This window comes from Stegostoma tigrinum, chromosome X (assembly GCF_030684315.1).
Source record: "Stegostoma tigrinum isolate sSteTig4 chromosome X, sSteTig4.hap1, whole genome shotgun sequence".
In the NCBI taxonomy this organism is placed as follows: Eukaryota; Metazoa; Chordata; class Chondrichthyes; order Orectolobiformes; family Stegostomatidae; genus Stegostoma; species Stegostoma tigrinum.
The window spans coordinates 8,804,658-8,818,856 of NC_081404.1; the positions used below are offsets into that span (position 1 = coordinate 8,804,658).

The following is a 14,199-nucleotide window of genomic DNA, read 5'->3' on the forward strand; positions in this document are numbered from 1 at the left end:
ATGAGAGTAGGTTTGTGACTAGAACAGTAATTTTCAAAGAAACAACCTTTTGGTTGCAATAAATCTGTGCAAGGAACATTATGATTAAAATTATTTTTAATTTCACAGAGCACCCCAAAAAGGGGAGACAGGTCTTTCTAGAAAGTGGTGTTGAGATTTAGTTTTGAGTGCTCCCTAGTCAGATACAAGTTCTAGAATTTAAGAAAAGGTTCTTCATCTCCCCTGGGGCTTCAATGGAATGACTGGACTTCTGAAGTAATTAATTGGTAGCAAGGTACTTTGAGGATTTCTGACATGATGACAAGCTTTCTTTTGCTTTAAAAAGCTCCCAACACCCCTCAGGGGAGCATTTTCCATCACAACACCAGTGTAAAATAATATTTGAATTTTTTCCCTTCTACCTCAAAAGCACTGACTCATACAAGGACACAGTTCAAGGAACAGTGACAGCCAACAAGATTTTGCCAAAGTAATTTTTTTAAAAAAAATGTTAGGTAGTGGTCGATACTAGACTACTGAGCTCTGTTTTTGAACCAAAAAATTTCTTTTCCTAAACAAAGATCTTTGGGGTTTTTAGGCTGCTGATTCAATCAATCAATCATTAACCCATCAATGGGGACATTTTCAGACTTCTTTGCTGCCAACGTCATCTTGCCATGACCTTGAAAAGCACAAAAAAATTGGAATGAAGCTTTGATTCCTCCACAGAATTCACACCCTGGAGTTGCTGTTGTGAACAATTTCTTCTGTTCAAATATTATAGCATAAATGTCTCTTCAAAAATATAGGCTCTTGTAACTGACTGCGTTTCATCCTTTTTTTGGCATTTATATGCTCTGTTAGACTTGCCATCTAACATTCTCAAAATATTTTAGGCTCCAACTGTTTATGAAAGATTGCAGATAACACGGTGTGAAGCTGGATGAACACAGCAGGCCAAGCAGCAGAGGAGCAGGAAAGCTTGACATTTCAGGTCGGGACCCTTCTTCCTGCTCGGCCTGCTGTGTTCATCCAGCTTCACACAGTTATCTCAGATTCTCCAGCATCGACAGTTCCTACTATCTCTGTGATAGATTGCAACTGAGTTGGGTGGGCGGGGGGGTAGGTAAGCTTAGAGAACAAGCTAACCTTTTATAAGAGTTGAAAGGTAGTGCACATCTGCAAGCATTCTATTTGGAGTAAATATTCAAGAATATTTTGTTGTTGTTGGTTTCTTATTGACCTCCAGGGAATTTCCCTTGGCTTATTTATAGGAAATCCAGAAATTTCAGGTTTACTATGTACAGCTTTTAACTTTACCCCATTGGCACCCATTCTATAAAAAGGATGAGGAGATGCAGAAACTTTAAAGTGCCCTTTGGGAAAATGCGAGAGAGATGACTGTTGTGATTTTTTTGTGGGTGTATAGTAGGCAGTGGAGCAATTATTCTAGTTAAAAACAAAACTGGATTTTAAAAAAAAGGATGTAATTCCTCCTACCCATGTGTATATCAATTGCAAGACAAACAATTATTACCCAGATGCCCTAAGAAAAGGCCTTCTGAGCAAACAAGTTTCAAACTGATGTTAAGTACTATTTAGAAATCTATCCAAAAGCAGCTTCTTGGGTGGTTCATTTAACAAGTTCCTGGTACCAAATGAAAACACAGACAGGAAAATTCCATGTTTTATCCTGACCTCAAAAACAGGTTAACTCCCTAGCAGGAAAATGGAGAGACAAAAAAAATTAACCAAGGTTCGAGCACAGAATGTCAAATTGTCAGTTTTTGCAACAATGCATCCACTGTCTAACATTTACATTCCTGGTGACAACTTCATCTGCAGTGAAAGTGAAAAATTGTAAACAAAAATTAAATGAATAATGACAGATGACATGCATTTAGGATATTGCCTGCATGTCCAGATTTAGATTAGATTCCCGACAGTGTGGGAACAGGCCCTTCAGCTCAACAAGTCCACACCGCCCTGTGCAACATCCCACCCAGACCCATCCCCCTATAACCCACAGACCCCTGAACACCACGGGCAATTTAGCATGGCCAATCCACCTAGTCCGCACATCTTTGGACTGTGGGAGGAAACTGGCACCCGGAGGAAACCCACGCAGACACGGGGAGAATGTGCAAACTCCGCACAGACAGTCGCCAGAGGCTGGAATCGAACCTGGGTCCCTGGCGCTGTGAGGCTGCAATACTAACCACTGAGCCACCATGCCGCCCTTTATGGCAAAAGTACCCACTGTATTTAATATTCAACAGAAAGAAAACCAAGGTAGCCATAGAAATAAAGCTAGATGTTTAGTTAATGCACTCAGCAAACCAGTTCCAAACAAAAACAAATGTCCATAACATCCCAAAAGAACTTCCCAAAACAGGTCCCAGCTAGTAGGTGAAACATTACCTGCAAAGCAACTGCACTTCACTCCAGCTAACTTAAATTCGGGTTATACGAAGGCTAAATGCATTTAAACGTGGCAGAAGTGCTGAAAGATGATTTTAAACCAGAGAAGTGACAGTCTCCAATCACCAGTTAGAAATGTCAGCAAGGAAACACAACACAGACAAAAAAGGAGATAAGGTGTAGAGCTGGATGAACACAGCAGGCCAAGCAGCAGAGTTCCTGCTATCTCACAAACAAAGAGGAACCATGTTGATCCAGACAGATGAGTAGGCATGATGATACTATGGCTTTAAAGAAATGCATTTGGTCCTGTTCTTTTTTTAAAAAGTGAGGAGAGGTTGAAACAGAGATACCATGTGGGCTGTTCCACACCAATAAAATAAACAGTTTGGGAGGCTTTGGGAGGAGTTTTTTTTAAATTTTGGAACAATGTAAAGTGCCTGAAGAGGTGCGGTCAAGCTCCCACATAACCAGGATTTTAGTGTAACTTTTAGTAGCAGCTGGGGTTTGAAAACTACTAAACATCTCCCTCCTTACCACAGCAAAACACTTTTCTCTTAATGATTTTTGCTCCTGGAATGGAGAACTACATGGGAGACAATCTATTTTACGAATTTACCTTTACCATGTGTATGTGTATGGGATGTACTATATTGGAACAGTTGCTGTTTAATAGTTAAATAATCTGTTATAGAACATAACAGCACAGTACAGGCCCTTCGGCACTCGATGTTGTGCCGACTTGTCATACCAATCTCAAGCCCATCTAACCTACACTATTCCATGTACGTCCATATGCTTGTCCAATGACGAATTAAATGTACTTAAAGTTGGCGAATCTACTACCGTTGCAGGCAAAGCATTCCATTCCCTTACTACTCTGAGTAAAGAACCCACCTCTGACAGCTGTCCTATATCTTTCACCCCTCAATTTAAAGCTATGCCCTCTCGTGCTCGCCGTCACCAACCTAGGAAAAAGGCTCTCCCTATCCACCCTATCTCACCCTCTGATTATTTTATATGTTTCAGTTAAGTCACCTCTCAACCTTCTTCTCTCGAATGAAAACAGCCTCAAGTCCCTCAGCCTTTCCTCCGTAAGACCTTCCCTCCATACCAGGCAACATCCTAGTAAATCTCCTCTGCACCCTTTCCAAAGCGTCCACATCCTTCTTATAATGCAGTGACCAGAACTGTACACAATACTCCAAGTGCGGCCGCACCAGAGTTTTGTACAGCTGCAGCATAACCTCTTGGTTCCGGAACTCAATCCCTCTATTAATAAAAGCTAAAACACTGTATGCCTTAACAGCCCTGTCAACCTGGGTGGCAACTTTCAAGGATCTGTGTACATGGACACAGAGATCTCTCTGCTCATCTACACTACCAAGAATCTTACCATTAGCCCTGTACTTTACATTCCGGTTACTCCTACCAGAGTGCATCTCCTCACACTTGTCTGCATTAAACTCCATTTGCCACCTCTGCAGCTTATCTATGTCTCTCTGTAACCTACAACGTCCTTCGTCACTATCCACAACTCCACCGACCTTAGTGTCGTCTGCAAATTTACGAACCCATCCTTCTACGTCCTCATGATGCTGTCAAATTTTCCTATCAAGTTGTTATTCCAATTGAATAAAAAAAGTGTTTTGCTTCAAACCTGGTAGTTTGACCAATCAAAATTCACTCAGAGCATAGCACTTTACACTTGCCTTTAAAAATAAGAAAAGGCTGGGGCCCAGGCTATCTTCGTGATATATATTTCAAGCAGATTTAGTCTGTGTGAAGAAAGTATTTTTACAGGGCTATTTAAAGATAAGCAAAATTAAAAAAAGGTAGCTTTGTGCTACCTTATACACTTTGCATTTTTGTTGAATGACAGCAGGCTTCAGGGCTAAACGGCTTGTCTGTTCCTTTTTCTTAAGTTCTTAAACATGGCTCTAATTAAGAAGTTGTATACATGATCAGTGATTTAAAGAGTAAGGCAGTCAAGAGAATGAAGGTATAGAAAAAGAGTCAAGTCGCCTGAACTCCAGGCTGCAGAATTCCCTCCATAAACCTCTCCCCTTTTCTATTCTCAGACTCCTTAAATCTTACAGTAAGCTCAAACTTGTAGTCACCTGCCTTGTCTCGTAATATAATCCAGTGACAATTCTTGTTTGACAATACTCCTGTGAAACATTTGAGATATAGTAACACATTAATGATGCTTTGTAAATGCAAGTTGTTACTGCTCTTGAAGCAATCTTCCAGGTGTCAGCAATATCTCAGTGATATAACTTTATTCAAATCAGAAGGCTGCAGGTTCAATCCAATTCCAGAAACTGAAGCACAAAATTTAGGCCAATACACATAATCCAGTACTGAGGGAGTGCTACACAGTCAGGAGGGACCACTTTTAGGATGAGAGATTAAAGCAAGTTCCACTTGACCTTTTCAGGTGACCATACAGATCCCATAGCATGATTTTCAAACATTAGCAGGTTAAATATTCATGATGTGATACCTTCTACATTACCTCACTCAACCTGTCATTTCTCTCAGCCTCCCATCCAGGTTGACCCCAATTCTTTACCACGATGTTCCCAGGACCCATGCAAAATCAAATGCAAGAGATTTAGAACAGTGAAGATAAGGTAAGACACAAAAAAAAGTCGTGTGTCTGTGGGGTTCACTTGTAAGATTACAGTTTAAGACAATAAATCAGGTACAATCAAAATTAAATTGGACAAGTGGATAATTGACAACGGTTATGGAGGTAGGAAGCTGGGTGAGTAAAATGTGGTCATGAGAGTTAGGATGAACACAGCAGGCAAAGCAGCATCAGAGGAACAGGAAAACTGACATTTTGGGTCGAGACCCCTGTTCAGGAATGGAGGAGGGGAAGGGGATTCTGAAATAAATAGGGAGGGGTGGGGGGAGGCGGATAGAGGATGGATAGAGGAGATGATAGGTGGACAGGAGACAGACCGGTCAGAGGTAGGGGTGGAACCAGTAAAAGGTGAGTGTAGGTGGGGAGTTAGGGAGGGGATAGGTCAGTCCAGGGAGGATGGACAGGTCAAAGGGGTGGGATGAGGGCCTTGAGGTGGGAGGACAGGTACGAGCTGGGCTGGTTTGGGGATGCTGGCGGGGGAGGGGAGATTTAAGCTTGTGAAGTCCACATTGATACTATTGGGCTGCAGGGTTCCCAAGTGAAATGAGTTGCTGTTCCTGCAACCTTCGGGTGGCATCACTGTGGAACTGCAGGAGGCCCAGGATGGACATGTTGTCCAAGGAATTGGGGCGGGGGGGGCGTAAACAACAGAAGAGAGAGTTGAAATGGTTCACAACAAACAACTGCACCTCCCAGTTGTGAACCATTTCAACTCCCCATTTATTTCAGAATCCCCTTTTCCTCCCCCCCCCACCCCCATTTCTGAAGAAGGGTGTAGACCTGAAACATCCGCCTTCCTACTTCTGATGCTGCTTGGCCTGCTGTGTTCATACAACTCTACACCTTGTTATCTCAGATTCTCCAGCATCGGCAGTTCCTACTATTTTTAAAGAGTCAAATGCTTCATTTTTTGTCTGTAAAATTTTATCGTTTTGACAAAAGGAAAAAAAATGCTCAGTTCAGTTTTAGCAGTGTTACCTGTGGCAGAAAATCTTGGGCAAGACACAGGGAGACGATCCCTGCTCTTCTTTTGAATGGGCCAGGAGTTATTTTACAGACACTTATAAAGTTGAGTAATTATCTCAACACTGCAGTCATAAAATTAACTGCAAGTGAGTTTTTTTTCAAAAAGGGAGTGCAAGATAATAGCAATGGCATAAAAGTACTACATGAGTTAGTGACTAGCGTAAATTACAAACAGGTACCGTTTTTAAAAAAAAATGTATAGAATCAGAATCCCTACACAGTGTAAAAACAAGCCATTTGGCCCAACAAGTCCGCACTGAAGAGCGTTCTACCCAGACCCATTCCCCTACTTTTCCCTTGTCTAATCCACGTAACCTAAACGTCTCTGGGCACTGTGGGAAATTTAGCATGGTCAGTTGAGCTACCCTGCACATCTTTGGACTGTACAAGGAAACTGGAGCACCAGGAGGAAACTCACGCAGAGACAGGGAGAATGCTTGTGTGGAGTTTGCCCAGTCACCTGAAAGTGGAATTGAACCCTGGCGCTGTGAGGAAGCAGTGCTAACCAGTGAGCCACCATGCTGCCCTGAGGAACAGCAATTATTGAAGTTCATCTTTCTAAAATAAAACCATTTTCTTCCCATTCGAAAGTGACAGGATAAGGATACATTTCCCTGCTTGAAAACTAATGGCAAATGAAGAAATACATATACTTTTTTTAAAAAATCCAAAGGAGTCAAGAGTCTCCCCTTGATGTTCTGGGTCTTGTGGCATGAGCTCATTAGCTACAGCACCCAACATTTATTTTTAAAAGCAACCAGTTCAAACGTGTTATGACACACCTCTGGGCAAGTGAGATTTGAACCTGGACCTTCTGGCACAGAGAAAGAGACATTATCACTGTACCATAAACCTTTTCAAAAAAGGTAGGCTAGGCTTCTGGAATGCTAGACCAGTGGTATTACCATCATGCCACCACCTCCCCACATAGGTATTAGAGACATGTGGGAGTCAAAACTACAATCTTCTGAACCAGAACCAAATACATTATCCATTGTGCTAGTGGGTGTAGGAAATTAAGTCCAACCTTCCAAAGGATTGAACAATGCCAGCCAGCCCAAGGACTGCTGCCAAACACTAATCAGCAAAAATCAGCTATTTAAAAATCCATATGCAAACTTGAATGGATTATTCCTTCAATTTTACACTTCCCATAAACTAATGCAGAATGAATTGTTCCCTGTACAAAACACAAATCAACAGTACAAGCGAAACTAAAGGCAACATTTAACCAAAAGTTTTGAATTGCCAAACTTTACCCACTGACGCAATATTAATCAGAAGTAGCAAAAGGTAACTAGCATTGTTATCAGCTAGGTCACTTATCTGCAGTACATCCACACATTAAAGCTGCGCCACTGAAAATAAAAGACTGACATCAAAAATATCTTAACAAAGAACTAGGAGCAGGAACAAACAGTTCAGGCCCTCAAAACTGCTGCACTATTTAACATGATCAAGGCTGATCTCATCTCAGTTAACACATGGTTAAAGGTCTGACATAGTAGGGAGAACTAGAGATATGTGGATCATTGGGAATGGCTTCCAGGAAAGGTGGGTCCTACACAAGAAAAAGATGGGTTGCACCTAAATTGGAGGGGCACAAATATTCTAGCAGAGTGATTTGATGGTGCTACTCAGGAGGGTTTAAACAAGTGTGACAGGGGCTGGGAAGAGGAGCATCAGGTCAGTAAGCACAGAGAGAGTGGGGAAGAGTTTCGGACCAAGGCAAATATAAATAAAAAAGGAAGAAAAGTCAGGGAGCGGTTGCTTGGGCTACAATGCAAGAAGCGTAACAGGCAAAACAGATGAATTTAGAACCTGCATTAATGCAGGCAATTATGATGCTGTTGCTACTGAAATAACTCTAGAGGCTAGTGTCCCACCACCAAGTCACCCTTTATTTCCATGTGGAAAGTCCTTGATACTGGTCCAACTCCCTCAGTGAGCAGAGCCTCTGAGGCTGGTGCTTATAACTGTCAGCCAGGGATCCCTGATTGGTGCTGTTAAACTGGTCCAATCAGGGAACTCATTCTGAGGTCCACCTGGCTGATCTTGTTACATCAGTAGACTTAATTCCAAACTATTGTTTAAAATGGAGCTCAAAATTGCACCATCTGCCATCACAGAATTTGAACCCAGGTCCCCAGAACATTAGTGTAGCGATAATACCACTTGGCTATTGCCTTCACAGAAGGATGGAATCTAGGAAGGATGGAATTGCACTGGAGGGCGTGCAGAGGAGATTCACCAAGATGTTGCCTGGGTTGGACCAATTTGGCTACGACAACAGGCTAAATAAGCTCAGGTTATTTTATTTAGAGCAAAGAGAAATAATAGGGGACTTTTGAGAAGAATCAGATTATGAGGGGCATGGACAGTAAGCAGCTGTTCTCCTTAGTTGAAGGGTCAACAATGAGGTTGCATTTTTTTTTAAGAAAGGGTGAAGGGCAGGAAGCAGAGGGGGGGGGATTTGAGCAACAACTTTTTTTATTTAAAAAAAATCCAGGAGGGTGGTGACAATCTGGAATGCACTGCCTGGGAGGGTTAGCGGCAAGAAACTTTAAACCTTCAAAAAGTAGCTGAATGAACATTTGAAATGTCATAACAAACCAAGGCTATGGGCCAAGTGCTGGAAAGTGGGATTATTGGCATAAGTTTGATGGATCGAAGGACCTTTTGTGTGCTGTAGGACTGATTCTGAGCACAAAATGAACAAGCTACGACCAAACTGACTTTTTCAGCAATACTCAAGTTCTGTATTCCTAAACAAGTATTCAGTACTGAAGCTTTTCCCAATTGTTTTGCAAACTTTAACAGAACGCTGAGCTGGATAAGAAATCTATTGTCCAAAAATAATTCCAAAATGCCACCTTAAATCAATGAAGGGGGAAAAATAAGGGCGAAAATATTTTATTAATTCTTAGATAGTGTTCTCAATTCGAAAGAACAGTCAATTTACACAGTCATTGAATAACAATCAGTATAAACTTGCTGTTTCTTACAGCTTGGACATAAAGAATTTAGATGTATACAACACATTCACAACTTCAGGACATGCCAAAGTACTTCACCATTGGAAGCATTTTACAACAGTGCTTAAAGCTTCATAAATGAAGTCAGATTTTTTTTTTTACAAAAAAAAAAGCACAAGTGGAACAAGTCTAAAAGTCTGCAGAAATTTTTCCATAAATATTTGTTTGATGGATTGTGAAAATTACAGTAAAATAACCAACGCATCAGCTTGTAATCATGACCCAAAAAGAAAACATACTTCTGACTTCTGCACTGCCATTCAATCAAATCATTGGTCAATTTCAAAACCCTCAAATGAAAAATACTCTTCAACTCCCCATCTATGCTCTTCGCCCCCCGCCCCCCCCACACCCCCACTTCCCACCTCATGTGGGAGCATACAAATCGCAACACAAACTGCCAAGATATCCAACTAGGAAGATATGGACATTGTGAGGACAGAAGCTATGACCCAGTTCAGGAACAACTCCACACTGGACTGAACCAGATACTTGATACATATTTATTCTCAGGACTTTCACAACATGGGAATTAAGTTTCTGCCATACCAATCACTTGTTACACTGGAAGTTACCATCATGTCACCATGCAATGTTCTCAGAAAAATTATAATCAATCAGTGGTGATACTCCTATAAAAAGGAGCCATCATTGATTAAGCCACACAAGATAGCTTGCTAGACAAGGTTGACAAGCTACTTGGAAAACTCTTACTAGATGTACATCATGGGCCCCTGAAATTCAACATATATACATGCCAAAAATATCAGATTAGAATAATACAAATATCATTGAAATATTCTAAATGTGAAATCAGAAAAAATACAGTGCTACATTGTTTGAATTGTGTTCTACTTTGTAGCTATATTCATACTTAAACAATCAGATGATGTTACCAGCAGCCAATCCGACTTCTCGGTTGGATAAGACTTCCTGCAACAAGTTAGTATTAAAGTTTTAATGTTTGCCATTTTTAAAATTGAAACCAAAGTATTAAACTATTAATTGAACTGAACGTTTGTCATATAGATTTCAGTTTTATTTTGGTATTCTAAATCTGTATCAAGTTTTGAAAATTAAAAGCTCAGATATAGCTAAAATAAATTGATTACACCAAATCAGCACACTCAGAAGCTTAAAAAGAGACCAAGATCAAGTAATGCATTGAATAAGAAGTCAGGGAGTGGAGAGATGTCAACAGTAATAGTAACAGTACCTAGAATACACCTCCTCCCACCCACCCTCCTGCAAAAATTCCATCCCCTATTCCCAATTCCTCCGCCTCATCTGCTCCCACGATAAGACATTCCACTCCCGCACATCCCAGATGTCCAAGTTCTTCAAGGACCGCAACTTTCCCCCCCACAGTGATCGAGAATGCCCTTGACCATGTCTCCCGTATTTCCCGCAACACATCCCTCACACCCCGCCCCCGCCTCAACCGCCCTAAGAGGATCCCCCTCGTTCTCACACACCACCCTACCAACCTCTGGATACAACGCATCATCCTCCGACACTTCCGCCATCTACAATCCGACCCCACCACCCAAGACATTTTTCCATCCCCTCCCGTCTGCTTTCTGGAGAGACCACTCTCTCCGTGACTCCCTTGTTCGCTCCACACTGCCCTCCAACCCCACCACACCCGGCACCTTCCCCTGCAACCGCAGGAAATGCTACACTTGTCCCCACACCTCCTCCCTCACCCCTATCCCAGGCCCCAAGATGACATTCCACATTAAAGCAGAGGTTCACCTGCACGTCTGCCAATGTGGTATACTGCATCCACTGTACCCGGTGCGGCTTCCTCTACATTGGGGAAACCAAGCGGAGGCTTGGGGACCGCTTTGCAGAACACCTCCGCTCAGTTCGCAACAAACAACTGCACCTCCCAGTCGCAAACCATTTCCACTCCCCCTCCCATTCTCTAGATGACATGTCCATCATGGGCCTCCTGCACTGCCACAATGACGCCACCCGAAGGTTGCAGGAACAGCAACTCATATTCCGCCTGGGAACCCTGCAGCCATATGGTATCAATGTGGACTTCACCAGTTTCAAAATCTCCCCTTCCCCTACTGTATCCCTAAACCAGCCTAGTTCGTCCCCTCCCCCCACTGCACCACACAACCAGCCCAGCTCTTCCCCCCCCCCCCCCCCCACCCACTGCATCCCAAAACCAGTCCAACCTGTCTCTGCCTCCCTAACCGGTTCTTCCTCTCACCCATCCCTTCCTCCCACCTCAAGCCGCACCCCCAGCTACCTACTAACCTCATCCCACCTCCTTGTCCTGTCCGTCTTCCCTGGACTGACCTATCCCCTCCCTACCTATACTCTCTCCACCTATCTTCTTTACTCTCCATCTTCGGTCTGCCTCCCCCTCTCTCCCTATTTATTCCAGTTCCCTCTCCCCATCCCCCTCTCTGATGAAGGGTCTAGGCCTGAAACGTCAGCTTTTGTGCTCCTGAGATGCTGCTTGGCCTGCTGTGTTCATCCAGCCTCACATTTTATTATCTTGGAATTCTCCAGCATCTGCAGTTCCCATCATCTCTGTCAACAGTAACTGTTGTCTGTAGCCAATACAAAACTCTGGAGGTTCTCTCAGAATACAAGCATTATTCCAAAATCAAGAGTTATCCCAACAAACAGATTTTGGTTCAAGACAATGATTAGATATTCATATCATCCAGCTTGACTCGATCATACAAGCATTTCCAGACTGCATGAAATAGATCACCAACATTAAAACTGCTCATGGTGTCTCAATTTTGTATTTGTACCCATATGTATGGCACCACAGGATCACCAGATTTCAGTTGTGAAGTCATACCAGAATCAAATTGCTAACTCTCTCTGTCCAGAAATGCTGCCAGACCTGCTGAGTTTCTTCAGCAGTTTGTCACCAGGTTTCAGTTGCACAATACAGCATGGACTACAAGGCATATTGAACAGGTTTTATTGGACCCAACCTACTATTAGATATGTAGAGTAAGAAACGAGTACATACATATATCGTATGGAGAAATGGAGGCAGGGCAGTCTGAATTAAAATAGGAAGCAACTAGATCAAGCAGAACAAAACATGGGAGTAATAAGTCAGGGTTCACTATTGAATTATATCTTGGCCTTGTGACAGGCAACATACAGGATGTCAGTTTAATGGCCTGTAGAGCTCTGAAATCTGCATTTAACCTACCATCCCTATACAGCGTCCTGCAAAACAAAACAATCATGCCACATACAAAACTGATACTAAAATTGATTGACGAGTGATGCATGCTTCAACGCTCCATTTGGAAATACACAGTAAGATACATTACGGCAGGAAATTCAACTTGAAACAAAGCTAGTATTTTACAAAATATAATAAATTAGATGACTATTAGTGTGCAGTAAACTATGATTTACAACATAATCACTTTCCCTCCAAGATATTCCCTAAAACTACCTCTGGTTAAGAATTTTGTCATTTCAAATATTCCTTTCATGTGGGTCAGTGTCAAATTTTGTTCAATAACTCTCCTGTGAAACACCTCGGAATATTTCACTACGTGTAAAAAGGTACCATATGAATTGTTCTTGGAGTCTTATTTAATTGATTTAACAAATCATAAATGTGTGTAATTTGGATCAGGTTAAAGCACATTCACGTCAAAAAAAAAGTGTCATTGGTAGATGGACTGTAAACAGGTCCAGGCAGAGGGGGTTCTGTCTGCCCATCTATCCATCTTCAGTCCGCCTCCCCCTCTCTCCCTATTTATTTCAGAACCCTCTCCCCATCCCCCTCTCTGATGAAGGGTCTAGGCCCGAAACGTCAGCTTTTGTGCTCCCGAGATGCTACTTGGCCTGCTGTGTTCATCCAGCTTCACATTTTGTTATCTCAGATTCTCCAGCATCTGCAGTCCCCATTATCTGTCTGCCAACTTTTTGTCCTTCTTCCACGGTTAAGTTCATGCCTAGGTCTCCTTGGAAAAGGAACATGCAGTGTCTATCAACGCCTATAGACAGCGGTGGGCACTGCGGGGGTACAGAGTTTTATTTCCCCCTCCAATTCCATTTTGGTTTAGTCCTTTTCTGCTTTCCCTACCTTCCTGTCACCCTTATGGGTAGTGCAAACCAATGAGTTTTGCTCATAATACTCAATTGGCTACGTGGGTGTGTTTTTTTTAAAAATAAAACCAATAACCAACATCAGTAAAAAGCAACACAAAAAAAAATTAGCCATGAGATAACAAGGTGTAGAGCTGGATGAACATCGCAGGCCAAGCAGCAGAGGAGCAGGAAAGCTGACATTTCGGGCCTAACAAAGTCATGATGATTTTAGCAGTGGGAAGGCACTCAGTTGAGAGCAATAACACTTCTAAGTCGAAAAAGTAGTCATGGGTTCAGGCTACACTAATTTCAGCATGCGATCCTGGTTGAGGGAGTGGTGTGTTGTGTGTTCTTTTGGGGAGGTGTTAAACCAAGGCAATGTCTGCCTTCTCAGGTGGACACAATAGGATTAAGAACTATTCAAAGGCAAACAAGGAAGGTCACAACCAGTCTCCTCTCAGCACTAATTGGCGATCAGTTCATTTACCAAAGTTATATTCTGTTGAGCTGTTCTTCATGCAGTATTTTGCTCCTAGGGCCCTGCTGTGCATACACTGGATATTTAAGTGTTTGCTGCTGCTTTTTCCTCACTGTTGACTGAAAAGCCCTCTGATGTCTGATTTTATTTAATCCACCAATAGCTGCCATGTCTTCAGCTGCCTGGGCCCCAAACCCAAACATGAAAACGCCCTCTTCTCCTTTACGATACTTTAATTAAATATGATAAAGAAGTTTGTGATCTCTTCTAATGGTCAGGGAGATGAAACGCAGACAGGGCTACCACTTTACAGAACGCCTACATGCTGTTCGCAAAAATGACCCAAGCTTCCAGTTGCCAGCCACTTTAACACACCACTGTTCGCTGGCAAACATCTCTCTCAAGCTTGCCGCAGTGCTCCAGCGAAGCTCAGCACAAGGTGGAAGAACAGCACTTCATTTTCCGCTTGGTAACCCTGCAGCCTTCTGGACTCAAGATTCAATTCAACAATTTCA

The 14,199-nt window shown here is 42.4% G+C and overlaps 2 protein-coding genes across 11 annotated transcripts in view; one reads left to right on the forward strand and one right to left on the reverse strand.

The window, feature by feature from the left end:
- The window catches only part of LOC125448189 (serine/threonine-protein kinase OSR1-like), a 170,432-nt gene that overhangs the window by 140,356 nt on the left and 15,877 nt on the right, over nt 1-14,199 (forward strand). For all 5 annotated transcript variants that reach the window (XR_009443503.1, XM_059643318.1, XM_059643319.1 and 2 more), the window contains one exon: nt 4,945-5,036. Coding sequence is in view for 4 of the 5 variants with exons in the window: in XM_059643318.1 (XP_059499301.1) it covers nt 4,945-5,036 (92 nt within the window). In the remaining variant the exon portion in view is untranslated. Of the gene's footprint in view, nt 1-4,944; nt 5,037-14,199 lie in introns of those variants that run through there.
- Nucleotides 1-14,199, reverse strand: part of LOC125448190 (LIM domain and actin-binding protein 1-like) — a 126,081-nt gene that overhangs the window by 94,070 nt on the left and 17,812 nt on the right. The window lies entirely within an intron of this gene.